At 33.9% G+C, this 17724-nt stretch overlaps 1 protein-coding gene across 1 annotated transcript in view; it reads left to right on the top strand.

Annotated features, from left to right (window-relative positions):
* LOC108363222 (uncharacterized) overlaps positions 1 to 14736 on the top strand; it is a 25698-nt gene extending 10962 nt beyond the window's left edge. Inside the window, exons 2-8 of the mRNA XM_017616514.1 lie at positions 5764 to 6111; positions 6456 to 6805; positions 6860 to 6956; positions 13000 to 13090; positions 13606 to 13870; positions 14026 to 14363; positions 14447 to 14736. Coding sequence (XP_017472003.1) covers positions 5764 to 6111; positions 6456 to 6805; positions 6860 to 6956; positions 13000 to 13090; positions 13606 to 13870; positions 14026 to 14363; positions 14447 to 14721 — 1764 coding nt within the window. The 3' untranslated portion in view covers positions 14722 to 14736. The remainder of the gene's footprint in view (positions 1 to 5763; positions 6112 to 6455; positions 6806 to 6859; positions 6957 to 12999; positions 13091 to 13605; positions 13871 to 14025; positions 14364 to 14446) is intronic.
* The last annotated feature ends 2988 nt before the right edge of the window (positions 14737 to 17724 follow it).

The following is a 17724-nucleotide window of genomic DNA, read 5'->3' as shown; positions in this document are numbered from 1 at the left end:
GGAAAAATAAAAATCATAAAAGACTTATTAAATGCTGATTTAAATTATTAAACTCATAATGATTACCGCCCTGCTTAAAATAATTTAATTCATTTAAGATATGCAGTAGCCGCCGTAGCCGGCTGGTGGGGGATTCGGTGCTCCCACCCAGTTTTTAAGCCTTTTCAGACTAATGACTATTTTTCACTGTCGATTTTTTTTTAATACTAACTCAAATGAAAATGTCCCTTACGCAACACAAACATTTTGATACTTCTTGCTGTCCAGCTGTCGTAGAACAATTTAGATATACATATATGTATGAACATTCGAAATTTCATTTTTTACACACGACAGTTAAACATCGGACTCACAAACTGCTTTTACTTGCCCATATCTGGGTTTTTTCATCTTCCACAACATTGAGACAATTTATCAACACACCTTTGTAAACTAAGGAAGGAACTAATTTATTACAAGTCCAAGTGAGGTGGCACCACAAGCTAAACCAGCAACACCCTCTACCAACCTTGAAAATTTGATGATAATTGCACACCAAACCGCCACCATAATAACCACTGTAACACTCATTAACCAATAGCTACTTAGCTGGTGACGGCCTATAAAATTTCAGTAAAATTCCTACAAATACATATATGCCAAAAACGGAAAAAAACGCTGCATGCCAGCACAACATGTCAAAGGTGTCTTAAAGAATACCTAAAAATAAATTCACAATCAACCAAAGCGTGCTATTGACTTTTTGAAACAACTACAACATATATAAGAAATCGATTCAAGTCACTCAGGTGGTTGGTGGCAAAACAATATGTTTATTAGGGATGTTTCGAATGTCACATTTTTCACATTTGCGAATGCGAATTTTCGAAATGCGATTGTGCGAATGCGAATGCGAATGTTTGGAATAACATTAAAAAACCTACCAACTTAAGTCATCGTTTTTATTACTTAAAAATTTTGTAAATTATGAGAACATTGAACGAGTGCTTAACATATAGGGTGCACTATGGTCTGGCGACTAGCATTTGCTGGCCAAAAGTCGAGAAGTAACCAAATTGATTTGAAACTTAGTGTTTGGGGGTTTTTGTCAGATTTTCAAAATTCAAAATGGCGAATCCAATATGACGACCAAATTTTATTATTTTTTCTTTTTTCACCAAAGACATATTTATATAAGGGGGGTTTTCGAATTCGATGATTAAAAGCCTGAAAATTTTTAAAACAGCAGTTTTTTGAATCTGTGTTGTCTGCTGCTAAGATAGGCTTTCAATTGAGCTTTAATTTCACATTTTCTAGTGCCTCCAGATTCTACATCCGAGCCTTCACTTTCACTGGAGGAATCTAAAATTATTTCTAGGTTGCTTATAGGACTTTTAGCAGTAATTGTTGAAGGCCCATCAATTTGCTTGATATACATACTAGTTAACGGTTTAGCGCCTGAAGCTAATAGCCGGTTATTATCCGCATCCTGGTTAGACAGACTAAGAGCCATTTCAACAATATTAGAGTGGACTCTCTGGTCATGTACACATTCGCATTCGCAAAACATTCGTATCATTTGATGCGAATGCGAATGCAAATATTCGCAACATCCCTGATACATATGTTGTATGCCTATATGTATGTACATCGCAATCCTTTTTAGACATAGGATAACGAAAGCCACACAAGCCGTCGCGGTTGAATTCTTGACAGCATGACTTGTCGGTTGACTGACTAAATATACATATATATACAAATTTAAGCAATATGTGTATGTATAAGCATATATGTCAGTATATGTTGTAAATGTGGTGTCTGAAAGCCCCACAGTAATATAAAAAATTGTGGTACTTAACCAATTACCGAGTTCAATGGCAGCAAAGTGTTAATGTGGGAAAGGGAAGTGTTGCCTCAGCCTCAGAATACATTCCTTATTTATAAGTGTTTAAAAAAGGTGACTTAGAGAGAATTTATTAAAGAGAAAGAGCGCATCTAATGAAGGTAATTTCGATTTTTTTCATAATTAATTTTTCAATTCACTTTGATTGCATTCCCTTTGGTTTAGTACAGAACTAAATTTCTGTCTCGGCCATTCTATCACTGTTCTTGCATTATGGTCAGTATTTTTTCAATTAGCCAGAAATTTCTTCATTGTATTACTTTTCATACCAGCAGAAGGACAATTAATGGCTAAAAGAAATTGTGCGCAAATTACCGCATTCCTGAAGGTCGAAAAGCCGAATAGAAGAAAAGACAAACGTTTTGGTGTGGCTTCCGCTGCTTGTCTTAGAGTTTTATTTTTCAACTCTGTAACTGTCCTGCAATGACAACACTTGGCTGATTGTTTAAGCGATTATGGTTGCTTTGCGTGTTCAAGGCTATTTTCAATTAGCTACAAGCTCAAAAACAATGTATTTAATTTAAGACAAAATTGTTCTTGTCTGAATAAATTCACTTAAATTTGTATTAAAATAGGATAATGCCAGTTTGCAGGCAGCTATGTTGGTGAGGTGAAAGCATTCAATATGATTTTCATGAAATATTATTTTGCTGAAAAATAATACGCTGTTGAGTAGCTGTGTATAATATTCCCAGAACGGTACATCTTCCCCGATATCCGGACGGCTAACTGATGAAGACCCCTCCAAAATAGTGTAATCGGAAATTCCATCGTTCCAGACCGATTCAGTTTCATCTGGTTCAAGGACATCGTGATTTAGCTCCATTGTAGTTCAAAGTGCCTATTTTTTGTGAAATATTTAGTATCAAAGAAAAAAAAACTATGGTTTTTGCATAACTTTTATAAAAATTCATAAAAATAAATAAAAAATTAATATATATAAAAATCGATTATTTCATCATTCCATCTTAAAATGGCTACAATTACTAGCAATCGAGTGAAAAAGGTTGAAATCCATTAATTTTTAACAAAGTTATGGGCATTTGAAAAAAAAAATACCAGATATCGATTTTTATCTAAAAACAGAATGGCTTATAAGTCGGCTATTTCAGCTTCATCAAAATTAAAAATCACGGCCGTACCTGAACGGTTGTCTTGAAATGGAAAGCATCTAAAAACGATGATTGCTCCTTTGTCAATGCAGAAAAATCAGACTTTAGAGTTGGTAAAAATTATTCTGATAATGATAATTTTTGGAAAAAAAAACTATCTAGATTTTAAAGTTTTCAGCAGGGTACGAAAATAAACTATATTGTACGTTACTATTTCGTTTCGTTTATTACTTCAACAGTTCGGTACAATACGAAAACAAAACGGCTGAGTTCACTTTGGCGATAGTACACTACATTAATTTAGTAGTTACAGACGAAACAACAAACGAAATGAATCGTGCAGAGAAAAATATATGTATGTATGTACACATATCCAATAACTAAACACAAAACGAATAGCTGCAATGAATAAAAAAATAAAAATGTTTTTTAATTGAATTGGATATGAAAATTTACAGAAAAAATATTTTTCACGTAATTGAAACGTTGGTGATATCACCCTATGGCACAATTGTCACAAACGAAAAGCAAACGTTTCTAGTTGGGGAAAATGACAGTGAAGCTTACAATTTGTTTCTGACTATGTACAAAACCACAAATGATATGATGATCGATGAGCAAATGGGAATTGTTTTGTACAGTTTATTTTCGTACTCTGGTTTTCATGTAGCTTGCGAATATTAATCCCTCGCATTCATTCGCCCTGTTTTGGCACTCGTTTGCTTCTTGTATGACCTGTATTTTCTCAAGGACCGTTGTATGCCACTGCCAGACTGTGCCAGTAGACTTCAGTCATTTTTTTGACGCCCAAAGGGGTTTTATAAAAAAATCACTTCTTATAAAAAACCGTTTCCCTGCTGAACTGTAACGCCAATAAAATATTAAAAAAAGATTATAACAATTTTTAGTCATTTTCAAAGCACAAGATTTTCTTTTGAGTAATTTTGTGAATTATAACATAATCGACGCGCTATATTTGAAAAAAAAAAAACTAGAAAAATTGTCGAATTTTGACAATAACTGGAAATCCTAGTATTTATAATAGCTTGACTTGAGACATTATTGAAAGCTCCGGCTCTCTAGCGACTGCTCGCTTGCATTGGTCAAGTCCCGGCCACTCTAACATATAAGGCAAGACGCGCTTGAATTTTTGGTTACGAAATGCCTAAGCCTCGTTTGTTTTCTCTAAGTTAAGACATAAGTCCTTCATGATTTACTCTTTGCTTATCGTACACACTGGCTTATTTGTGTACGCCGCACTTTCTCACCAAACCTATCTTGATTTTTGTAGCGGCGGTTGGTTGGTGGGGAGTAAATTGGTAAATTAAACGGAAATTGCACACGGAAATGGTTCGGAGGGATACAAGCGCTTCTCAAATGTATGCACATGGTATTCATTTAACAGAAATGTGCTAATAAAAGATTAAAAAATAAGACTTAGATAAATACCAATGCAAGAATGAAAGTAAAGGTGAGAACGTACATAGATAAAGAAAAGGATAAAGGCAAAGGCAAAAGTAAAAAAAAGATGCGTAAAGATAAAGGCAAAAATGGAGACCTAGGTAAATGTAAACACTTTACTTATGTATGTATGTATCTAAGGTGAAGGAGTAGATGGTAGATGAAGAAACTATTAAACATAGAGGTAAAGGTAAAGGTAAAGATAAAGGGAAGAAAGATTAATACCAAGGTAATTATAAAGAAGAGGATATATCTATGTAAATAGAGACACAAAGACCCAATCTGGGAACTATTTCGGGATTTTAGAGATTTTCGGTTACCTCTGAAGTTATCGAAAAAAAAATGTATATTTTTTATCGACTTTGTTATCGATATTTTTATCAATTTTATTTTCGATATTTCTCTCGATTTTGTCATCGATATTTTTTATCGATTTTGTTACCGATATTTTTATCGATTTTGTTTTCGATATTTCTCTCGATTTTGTTATCGATGTTTATCGATTTTGTTATCGATATTTATCGATTTTGTTTCGATATTGTATATCGATTTTGCTACGGATAATTTTGTCGATTTTGTTATCGATATTTACCGATTTTGTTATCGATATTTACCGACTTTGTTATCGATATTTCTTATCGATTTAGTTATCGATATATATTTATCGATTTTGTTATCGATATTTTTATCGAGTTTGTTTTCAATATTTCTCTCGTTATTTTTATCGATGTTTTTATCGATATTTATCGATTTTGTTATCGATATTTTTATCGATATTTTTCAATGTTTTTATTTTCATACCTTTATCGAATTCGCTACCGATATTTGTATCGATCTTCCTTCATCGATATTTTGGTGGATGTTACTATCGATTTTGTTGACGATGGAGTATAAAGATAAAAGCAAATATAAAGGAAAACAGAATAACATAATTGTAATTTGAATTAACCGGGTAGATGTAGAGATCTATATATAAAAAAGACAAAAAATATAGCCTTAAGCAAAAGCAGATAAGTTTATGTATGTATGTATGTATGTACATATGTATATTGGTTATGACACAACCTAGATATGTAAGGTAATTTTCATTTCTCCAGTGTGGCCCAGGCGCACTTACTTTTTATTAAATATACATATAATAAAATATCAAGTTTGTATCTAAATTACAAAGAAGTTAACAGTAGCCTAACCAATCATATACGATAAGCGTAAAATTCGCAGTATCTACATAATGTTATTTTTTTTTTGTGTTCTGCATATTTCTATGCATAAATATTACATACAATCTCCTTTTGTTCAATCTTTTAGAACTGGCATCACCGCCTGCAGGGCGTTGCTCAACTCGAGGTAGCTTTGCGCAACACCGATACACTGGCACAAGTTCAACCGTGTCTGGATAGTTTACTCCGCACTTTACTCTTCTCTGAACGTAATCCAGACGTGGCCGAGGCAAAGCAACAACTGCTAATCAATCTCATAACACGTTTGCCACTCGATAACTTGGAGGATCGTACAACACAAATAATGACCGGGCTGTGTCGCCAAGGTGGCGCTGGAGCGAATCGCGTATGCAAAGCATTGATGCATCGACTGCCGGCGGCGGCAATTGTACTCAAATTATTGTCGCAAGAATTTTTGCATGCAAAGAGCTCAAGGGTAAGTGCAATCAACAAGCGAAAGCAAACATGAGCAAAGCAGGTTGACCAGCAGCGATAATGGTCGCGTTGGTCTGCTGACCGCAGCACTACTACTTTAAGAAATTATTAAATGCCTGCATATTAACTAGCTGGCCCACAAAAGTGACAATGGCCACAAAAGTGTGCTAATATTTTTTTCCTTTATTAATGTGGCTAAGTGCGGCTGGCTACTTGGTATCACTAGAATTGATGAACTTCCGTTCTTCTTTCTTTCCATTTTCTTTCTTTTCGACTTATTTGCGTTTGTGTGTAAAATTTCACTTGAATAACGGGCGCTCTCTCTCTCCCCTCCCCTGTACACAGTTCCGCGAACACGCGCTCCAAATGGTTATGTACTCGCTGATGACCTTTCCTAGCACTTGCTTTGACATGACCACCTGCGTTACCCATGCCACATATGCCGCCCTAAATCGCAAGCGTCGCGTGCGTCAAGCCGCTTTAGATGTGCTCGCTATTTTGGGACAAATAACCAATACACGCGCTGTACTGGATGTGGTACAAGGTTTGGCTGCCGCACGAGAAGATGGCCCAGCGCTGATTTCAGCGGTGCGTACGCGACTTTCGCGCAAGCAAATGCCACTCGTCGCTGCTGATGGACAGGTACAGTATGCGCTGCGTGTGCCATCGCCACATTCGGCNGTTCAGCGATTTTGGTGATCTTAAATACTATTTATAAATTGAAATGTGATTACGATATTTCTTTACAGTTTTCGAACGACGGAAGGTAGTGGCACGCGAAGGCATGCGTTTCAATCACCACCAGATGTTTATGAAAATTTTAAGGAAAACGCAGCGAGTATTAATGTGAGTTAAAATTGTTATGTTTTATTTATTGTATTCAACTAAACTGCTAAGTAAATATGTATTCAATTCGACTGTATTTCCGCATCAAAATCCTTTTACACTGACATCCTTAAGTACACGAACGAAATGCACGAAAGCACGTATATATATAAATATTCAGTAAATCGCCATAATTCATTGCTGAGTAGGTCAATTGGCGAGAATTGGTGCCAAAACCATTAACGACAATTGTGACACAATAACTACATATATCATTTATTTAGCTTATCGTCACTTGACCATACCCAAGTTGTTCCAATTATAATCGCACCTTAGTTCGTTTGGCCTCATTTAAAGTCGACGCGATTTCAAGTGTCTACATTTAGTAGTAATACACATATGTATGTATGTGTGTACATAGTTATATGTAGGCATACACATTCAAACATAGTGACTGATTTTAAAATGCCATTGTGAATTTATCGAGTACATGTGTATGTATGTATGCACATAAAATATTTTAATTCCGAATCATGTTTCCGTTCACAGAAAGTTTATGAATATTTCATAATCTAAGTTGGAAAAGTATACAGTCGGCACTTAGAGGTGGGTCAACTTTCTTTTGCTTGGCCTACAGTCTATCAAATACAATAGATACACATATCTGATAACACAGTGTAACAGCATTTTTGGCGGCGAAATGATTCCAGCGCAGGATGAGAGACCTAGACCCATATATGTAGTAGCACCTCCAAATCAATTTGCTTGCTCAGGTCAAATTTTATTTTTTTTTTGTGGCCATATACAATCTTTTGAAAGACAAAAGCCTTTCGTAAGACAATTGTCAATTGTGGCAATTATCTTGAAAGCGATTTACTGCCTTTCGAAAGACTAATTGAAAGTTCTGTTAACGATGAGGTCTTAAGGTGACTAATTTGTTTTTTTGTTTTTCCTGTTTATTCAGACATTCCAAAAAATGAGTAAAATTATCCTTTCGTGATAAGGCTAATGGGTTAAAATGTCCCACAAATTATTCCTCGTGAATTTTTCTATATTTTACACACAGGACGAGTTGAAGTTCGAAAGCCAATTAAAACTTGAAAAAGGGACTTCCGAGAAAAAAGTTTCGAATAAGGGTTACGCATTTTTATCCTCTGAATCCGATATTGCAGTAAAACATATATGTGTAATTTGAAAAAAAAAATAACTTCCGGACAGTTTAACCCACTTTCGGTTGAAACCGCAAGTCGATAATACTAGATACCAAAAGATAGAGCATCCCCGATTTCATTGGTCATTTTTTTGCGCTTTTCAATAAAAAAAATATATTCCTCCTTTTTTGATGGGGTAGGTTGGTGGTCGAGGACAACCTGTATACTTACACACATATTTCGGCTTTTATTTCCACTTAGAACTTGACAAAAGTTCAGAAGCAGCACCTTAAATATTCCGTAGTTTTGAAGTTAGAACGGAGACTAGAGTACGCTACTGGGCACATTTGATCCGCTTTTAGATAAATCGGGTTCTAGTCAACTCTGCTACACTGACAGAAACGTTTAGTTACGTCAATTAAATATTGTTCTCTCAACACATGATTTCATAGTAGTAACCATGATACAAAAAAGAAAGTAGTTTCAATAAGCAAATTTTTGTTTAAAAAGCAGATTTTTTATAATTGCTCAATTGTTAAAAATTCGAAGCGGCATTTTATTAACATTTGCCTTTTAAAAGTAATTAAAATCTTATCTTAAAAATGTTTAAATTTTACATTAAATATGATAACCACTTCCCAAAGACTTTATTTTTAGGTTAATAAAATTTTAGTTAATATGTATATCTGTGGCTGTATGGAATAGTAGCTTATGTCAGGTATAACGCCGCATTTCCTATATTCTTTAAACGACAAGGAATTTTTCGATGAGGCTTAATAAGAACATTGACTTGCTAATATCGGAACTATTTCTTGAATGTTTATTTTCTTGTGAACTCCCAATTGTCTTTGTCAATTTTACTGCATGTCTTTGAAGTACCTTGAAAGTGGAATTTACTTTGGGACGTATGCGCCTCATAACTTTCCGAAAAGTGAGTATTATCCACTTCCTGGTATGTTTTGATGATATCGTTGGTTCTTTGACCAAAATTAAAATTTAAATATATTTTACTGCTCAATATTGTAGGGGGGTATTAAAGAGAACAGTCCAAACTTTAAGTCAAGTCACCCTTCTGCTCTCTGACCTATGTATATTTGAAGCAATTGTTAAAAACCCAAAATTTTTGACCAATCTGACATTAAATGGGCCTCCTAGTTTAGTTAGTACACATGTACATATTTACATGCATATTTACATATGTACATTAGGGTACGTCAACGAAAAAAAAATGTGCGGTTTTTTCACCGCAATCAAAAAACTTAATACATTTTCTGACTTCAGTCAAAATATTTTGGAAAAATATTAAGATTTACATGAGCTTGATGACCGATTTGAAAGTACTTCCAAAAAATTGCATTATTTCAATTGAGTTGTTGAAACTTTTCAAATCATTTTTATGCAGACCTTCTAAGCTTAAATTCCTCTAGCATTTGAGCAGACTTTTTGTACAAAATATTTTTAAAAACTACATTATTTTATTTATAAAAATCTCAATTTCCTGTGGTACATATTTTCAAATGGGCCCAGCTCACGTAAATCTCAATATTTTTTCCAAAAAATGTTTCACAAAGTATTAAAATATAATACAGTTTATAATTCACATAGAAAAACGGTACCGATTTTTTTTTTTTTGTTTATAGAGTGCGATGTAGCCTAATGTACATACATAGGTATGTACGTTTGTATATTTCGAATCCGTGGAAATTTAAATTGGTCACGCCGCTAAAAAGTTGTGAGAGATAGCACATTTGTGCGCTTTGCAGGCATGCCAGTCAGTCCACCCACAATAGTTCTGAAAATACGTGTGTGTGTGTATTTACATACATGCAAGGATATGTGTATCGTCCGTAAAGCTGCTGAAAATTATTAACAAAGTGCTTTGTACTAATAATAAAGGAGCAGGTATTCTAAACAAATACAGACAACACACAAATGTAAACATACAAACGCAGAAGCAATGTTTTTTTTTTTTTTAAAGGATAAACGCCTGTTTTGAGTAGCAGCTGATAGACAACCGACTGACTAATTTTGTTACAGGGGAATGCGCCTTCAGACTTATATACACATAGTAGATATGTATGTATAGGCTTTTATATTTGCATGGCAGTATTTGTTTACAATCAGCTACATACATATATACCACACAAATGCTTAACTACGCCATGCCTACAGGCAACAAACAGTTGCAGTTTAACTTTTGTTGCGGAAGGTTTAAAGCGAATTCGCACGGATACACGCCGCAGCGGAAGCAGCTCTGCAATAATAAACAGGAAGAAAGCCCGTCTACTTTAGAATTTGTGCATTTTTGTTTGAGTGTGTGTTTGTGTGTGGGTGGGTGTGAATTTTTGTGTACTACGTGTAAACTGAAGGAATCTACATTTTTTTTTTTTTAAAGTGCATCCAAAGCGTGTGTACAACAAATGGTTCTACCATTTGTGATTGATCCGAAATATAGTAGACGAAAAATGGTCGATATTTATCAAGCGTTTCCAATGTTCAATTTAGTGCCGGCAAATTTCAGGGCATGGGTGAGTGATGAAATTTATAATAAAGTAAATACAACATGTAGAGGAATGCTAGAGGAAATTATACGAATATTAATTATTGCACTATGGAGTGTAATTTTGTGAGGAGACATTTCAATTGTTGTACACTTTTCTTCCATAATTGGTTTTTGTGTATATTATTTCTCTCAAATTATGAAGAGTTATTTATATGTATCAGTGAATTTAATCGTTTTTGAAGCTTAATAGATTTGGAAAGATTGAAACAGATCCATGACTAAAGAGAACTGCTTTGGCACAATATTCCAAGTGATAATCCGCGATCGCGAAGGTTGGGCAAATGGGCTCCCTGCGCTTCATCCCAGATACGTAACCGATTGCGATTTCACTTGCACCGTATAGGTGTGATCACAGAGTCGGAAGACGAAGGTATCTTGCCAACACTGAGTTAGGAACTCTCTCTTTAAGAGATACAATTGAGATTTGAGGTGCGGTGTCTATAGTTCCATTGTGTCAGAACTAACTAACTAACTAACTGCGCTTAAAGTCCAACCTTTTTTTCATAAACCCTGTTGATTGTCAAATAGTAAGCTTGACACTTCTCAAATCACCACTGATCGAAAATTGCGTCGCCTTTCATCTTGAGATTAGAATTCTACGACGCCTTTATGAAGACCTTCAAGCATTGTCTGTAGAAGCCAGGACACGTTTGAAGTTCTACATTTCCGTTAAAAATAGTTAACCACCATAGGTGATAGGAGTGATGAGACAGTGCCATACAGAGGACAGCTTCCACCAGCTTCTGTCTTGTGTAAATGTCAAATTTTTCAAAATCTGCTCTGTTATAGACAGTTTACTGTCTATTCAAAACCACAACAATATTATCTGCTTTATACGGGAAAATTAGTGGATTCTTTACATGAGAAGGCAGGTGGGGTATCATCATAATCATACATCAGATGACGAAGTGTGACTCTACATTCGCTTTACTGAGTACCAGCTAGCGTAACTAACAAGGGCAAGTAGTAAAGGCCTGTATGCAGCTCTCAAGAAAAGCAAAAACTCGATATAAAATGACGTACAAGAAATGGCAAAGAAATTTTCTTGAGTCAAATTTCCTTATGGCAGTACGCAGTTCTTAAGAAATTTACTACGGTTTTCTAAAGTTTTTTGTGAAAAAAGAGCACAAGGCAACCCATGTTTGCAACAGAAATATATGCCCGTTCCATTATTTCTTGAGGAAAGAGTGAGGCAACAGGCTGTGAAGTATCAAAAATGTCCAAATTCCTTGGACACACACGCGAAATAATGCAAATTTTTTCTTGAGCATTTTCTTGAGAGCTGCATACAGGGCTTAAGATAGTAAAAAGTCTTTCATACCAAAAATGAAAGACAGATGACAGGATACCTCGAAATAAAGCTCTCTCATTCACCACACGTGGTGAAAAAGTATTTTGAGAGAAACCACTTGTATATCATCAGTGCTCGAGTGGGCAGAGCACAGGCGTGCCATTCGAGATCCGATATCAAATCTCGGTCAGCGGAATTTTTATATATTTTTTTTTTTTTTATTCACAATTTCTTCTTCATTAATTATTTTTATTATTTTTTTTTAGGTATTATATATGGTACAGATATATGTTTTTTAATTTCATTTAATTTTTAGAAACTTATCTTAGATATTTTTCTCTTTTTTAATCTAATTTTCTTTTAATTTTTAGATGTTCCTATAAAAAAGAATTTTTTTTTTTGATTTTAAGGAACTAAGTATTTTTTTCTTGTTTATATGCATTTTCTTTTGATTTTTAGATTTTATTGCCTAAAAAGAAAAATATCTTTTTACGTTTTATTTCTTTTTATTAGAAACTAATTTTATTTTTATTTTTTTAATTTAATTTAATTTGTTTTGAGTTTTCTTTTTTGATTAAACCTTATTTCCAATTTAATTTTTGTTTTAAAAAGCAAAAAATATATATTTTTTTTAATTTAGAATTGCCCTGTTAACCTAAGCTATGGTTAATCCCAACCGCGAAGTACCAACCAACCGCGAAGTACCACCAACTTTTTTGTATTATCTGCTTTTATTCAAAATTTGTTTACTAGCTAGTTGTGAAATAATGAACAAAATAATATTTTAGAAAAATAAATAAAATCAAAGAGCACTATCATGGGAAAAAGGACTAACCTTTGAAATAAACGGATTATCACCGTAGATACATATATTTACTTTAAGAAGCCATTATTTCGCTTCACTAGTTAAAACTTTTTTCTGTGCATATTTCTTCGATTTTAAGGAATAATAACTACATACAGTTGTTTTGGATATCATAAATATTTCCCTACGATACTCACTTTTATTTTTCTTTACCTATACTTACATGTGTTTTTATTTTTTGTTTTTGTTTTCAGAACGATTTGCATTCACACAATTTCCATCATATTGTTGGCAGCAATGTACCGTTGTACTATGGGCATGCGACAACAAAGAAGTCAACGAATGGTAAGTAAATGTTGAGAAAATCGTCAAAAGTCACCAAAATATCAATAAGCGCATACATTTGCATTACAAAAATAGAATAGCTGAAAGAATTTTCCCGAACAACCTTCAAAAAATATTATTTTTTTTTTTTTCATTGTTATCAATATGTTTATTTATTTACTTACATATGCTTATTATCAGTAAGTAGTTTAAGGATATTTTGCTTTTCATTACCAATCGACAACCTTTATTTACGACACTTTAATGTATTGCCTTCTAGTTTTCCTAACCCCTTTTGGGGTTGTTTGTTTATGACGTTGACCTAACAACGCGCGCATACATAAATATTTATGCCTGTAGGTAGGCACATAACTATGCCCGTGAATGTCAGCCGCCATTCATAACTATGCAATTGTTTAGTGTTTCTCTTTTTTGTATGGCAATTTTTTTTTTTTGCATTTGCTTACACCTAACAAGTAACACACACAAACAAGTTTGATAATAACATTTTCTTACCTTTTGCAACCCCCACACAGCCGACTATGGCAACTACTTGAGCCGACGACTCGTTGCTAAATCCTGCTCGGACTCCTCCATGGAAGGCAGGAGCTCTGATAGCACCTACACAAGCAGCAGTGGCGGTGGTGGTAGTGGAGGCGCGGGTGTCGCGGGTGGTGGCTGCGGCGGCGGCGGCGGCGCCGATGGCGGCAAGTCTGCGTCCAAGGGAAGCGCAGCAGCGGCCAATGACAGCAACTGCGCGGGAATTAGCGGCCGCTTTACACGTCAAGCGGTGAATTCACGGTAATTTGCATTAAATTTGCACGAATGTGAACTTTCACAAACGAGCTCGTTTTAACTTATTTACATACTTCTCACTTCCCGCATACAACCGACCACGCCTACTTTATAAATGCATTTGCATATGTATGTATGTATATGTATTTGTATGTGTGCAGTTTCCCAGCCATGGATCGTATGGAAATGAATAGCAACTATATGCGCGTTCATAAGCCAACCACCAACTACAATCATCAAGCAGGCATGGGCGCCTATGCTCAGCTACAACAACAACAAATGAATATGAGTTCAACGTATCCGAAAATTAACTATGGTCTGCCCGCCACACAACACCAGCAGCAGCAGGCGCAGCAACAGCAACACCAACAACGTAGAAGAGCTCAACAGCAACAGCAACAAAGGCAATCACAGCAGTCATCGTTGGTGCAACCAGTTGTGATCGGAACACGCGCCATACAGCGTTCGCGTGGCTTTGGTGGTGGCGCCTTTGCTCCAGGTTTGATTGATTGTTTAATTGTAATTTCCACATGCAAATGAAAGCAACTAACGATTTAATGTTTTTTGTTTTTGCATGGATAGACAATTTCCGTTCAGCCGAAAATTCTCCAAAGGAGCATAACAGTAATACAGCGCTGCCTAACAGCAACAACAAAGTGAATAACAATTTGGATGGCACCTATACAATTTATACGAACAGAGATAATGATACACACACGCCTGCAGCACTGGCAGCTAGTAAAGACAGCCAGCAGCAACAACAACACCAACATGTGCATGCGAAAGCCCCAACAGCAACGGCAGCAACAAATGGACGTCGCTTCGTTAATGTGGAAAATTTTGCAAAGCAAAGGTAAGTTCGATGGGTCTCAGAAATGAAAAGCGCCAATTGCAAAAACTCATTTCACAATCTGTTATGGCAAACATATCTACATACAATACAAATATATGCACATTAGACCGTACCGGAAAAAAAATATTTCGCTCTAATCCTCTGACTCTAATGTAATTTTGCACGGCAATTTAGAAAAAAAAAGTTCGTTTCTTTTGTTCCCCGTGGTTCATTGACCTCAGTTACCCCGTTCCAGTACTTACACCCAAGGCATCGGTTTTTATTACCCCAACTTACCACCCTTAATGTCAGTAAATTAAAACTCGCCAAAAATCATTAAGGCGAAGGCGATTTATATTTATATTTTATGTTTTGGCTACCCCCTACGCCTTTTGCAAATTTTCCTCGTATCGTCGGTTCTTAAAGTACGAGATATCGATGCTTTTGTCTCGAGGATACAATTTTTTGTTTGTTTTCAAGTTCATTTACCTCAAGTACCCCATTCTAGTACTTGCCCACCAAATTTCAGTTCTTATCACCCTTACGTACCACCCTAATGTGAGTAAATAAACATGGAAATTATGAAAGCCCTTTTGTATCTTTCAAAAGGTTAATTGAAAGATCTGCTAACGAGGAGGTCTTAGGTCTGTTTGTCTTCAGCAATATTTTTTGATAACTAAATTGAATTAAATTTTTTAACCATAAAAAAATTGAAATTAAATATAATTTAAAAAGGAAAAAATATAAAAGGAAAAGCAATAAAAGAAAAAATAAGCAAGGTTTCTAAAAATTATATTAAACTGAAAAAGCATCTTTCTGAAAACAATAAAACAAAAGAATTAAAAGAAAATTAAAATGTAAACAGAAAAAATTTTAATTCGAAAAAAGGAAAAAATATATAAAACAAGTTTCTGAAAACTAAATAAATTAAAATAAAATAAATATTATTTTTTTTAAACAATAAGATCTTAAAATTGAAAGAAAATTAAATAAAAAATAAACTTAAATTAAAAGTAACAAACAAATAAAAATTTGTATTTATTTTTTTATCAAATAGAATAAAAAAATATTGTTTGCTTTTCAAAATAATAATATGAAATCAAAAGCAAAATTAAACAAAAAAAAAATTTATAAAAAATAGAAAAATACATAAAATAAGCTACTGAAAATTAAATGAAGTTATGTATTTCTCTTTCTAAAGCTATAAAATCTAAGAGTGAAAATGAAATTTAATGTAAGAATTCAAAACAAGTATCTAAAAATCTAAAATAATAAGATTTAAAGATTCGAAGAATCGTTAACTAGAAAGGGAAAGTAACAAAAAAGGTTATTCTTTTTTAAGGAATGTTATCTGCAAATTAAAAAAAGATTTAGTTAAAAAAAATACTTCGAAAAAAAAAATAAATACATCAAATAAGTTTCTAAAAATGAAATTAAAAGAAATATATATAAATTTTCCTTTATAAAATAATAAAATCTAAAAATTCGAAGAGAATGTAACTAAATAACGGAATAAATATAACATTAAGCAAAAAAATATTTTTTTTAATTAAAAGAAAAAAGATTATTCTTTTTAAAACCTTGTTATCTAAAATGAATATAAAGTGAATTAAGAAAAAAATATTTACGAAAAAATTTAATATTTAAAAAAGCTTCTAAAGATCAAATGAAATTTAAAAAAATATATATATGTTTTCTCTTTGAAAGTAATAAAATCAAGAGATTCGAAAAAAATGTTACTTATAAAGAGAATACAAAATTAAGAAAAAACTTTTTTTTTAATTAAAAGATTTTTCTTCTTAAACAATAAAATTTACGAATTAAAAGAAAATTAAATTCAAATTAAAAAACAATATTAATTATAAAAACCGCTGCACGAAGACTCGAACCTCGGGTGACTCGAACGGCATGCTAATTGTTTGACCACGCCGCCATTGCGACTGTTGGAACATCTCCAACCGGAACATGCTCAAATGGCCTCTTTCACAAGAGCTTTTTATCATGAAAGTTTACAAAGGAGCTTTCTTTGTAAGGCATCCATGCCAGAATAAACAAAATCTTTCCAACTAAATATCTTGCCTACTGACTTTCAACTCTCTTAGCCAGAATTGCCCTGTAATCTCACCAAAAATCACTGATCTTTTGCTAAGGAAGTATTTCGATTATTCTAGCTGAACTATTAAAAAAATTATTACCGAAAATACATACATATGTATAGGTATAACCGAAAAATGTAAAAAGGCGACCCCTGGGATCGGTAATTTTTTTTTTTTGCTTGTAAGGTGGTGCGGTCTAATGTACATATGCATCTACAAAAGTACATATATACTATATGTATGTATGTACGCCTCGATGTACATATGTACATTGTTAGCTTTCATCGTTAGTTTCTGTTATTTTGCGCGGATTTCTGCAAGATAATTAAAAAGTTTTGAACAGCGAAGTTCAGGGAATGAACGCCCTTTTCGAAATTTTACATTAATTCCTCGTACTCACCATTAGCGGCTTTGCAGTTTTATAAACTGTAAAACTTGTTGCATATTTTCAATTAAGTACTGACACAAATGTACTTTGATAGAAAGTTCTAGTAGAAAATGGAAGCAAAGAAGAAACTACTTTGGGTGTAAATGAAATAGGCAACTTTTCGTTTGAGTTTGCAACCATATCCTTTGAAGGCGATTTGTTTGTTTGTCTATTTTCACTCATTTTAAAGTTTCATTTTCCTTTCCTTCTTAAAAATTAATTTCTAGAATCGAGGAACAAATAGAGAGATTGGACATTTGTAAAGTTTAATTAATCAGCGCCCGACAGTGATTACCATTTAGACAAGGGGGCGTGGCTCCTCCCATACAAACGGAATTTTTATACCCGAGCGCACTTGTGCACAAGGGTATTATAACTTTGTTCACATAACGGTTGTTTGTAACAGGCAAAACGAATCGAGATAGATATAGACAAATGTATACATAAATGATCAGAATGAAAAGAGAAATCGATTAAGCGGTGACTGTCTGTCCGTCCGTCCGTC

Source organism: Rhagoletis zephyria, unplaced genomic scaffold (assembly GCF_001687245.7).
Source record: "Rhagoletis zephyria isolate East Lansing unplaced genomic scaffold, Rhagoletis_zephyria_1.1 Rzeph_scaffold_01220, whole genome shotgun sequence".
In the NCBI taxonomy this organism is placed as follows: Eukaryota; Metazoa; Arthropoda; class Insecta; order Diptera; family Tephritidae; genus Rhagoletis; species Rhagoletis zephyria.
This window is presented reverse-complemented; position numbering and strand designations above follow the sequence as displayed.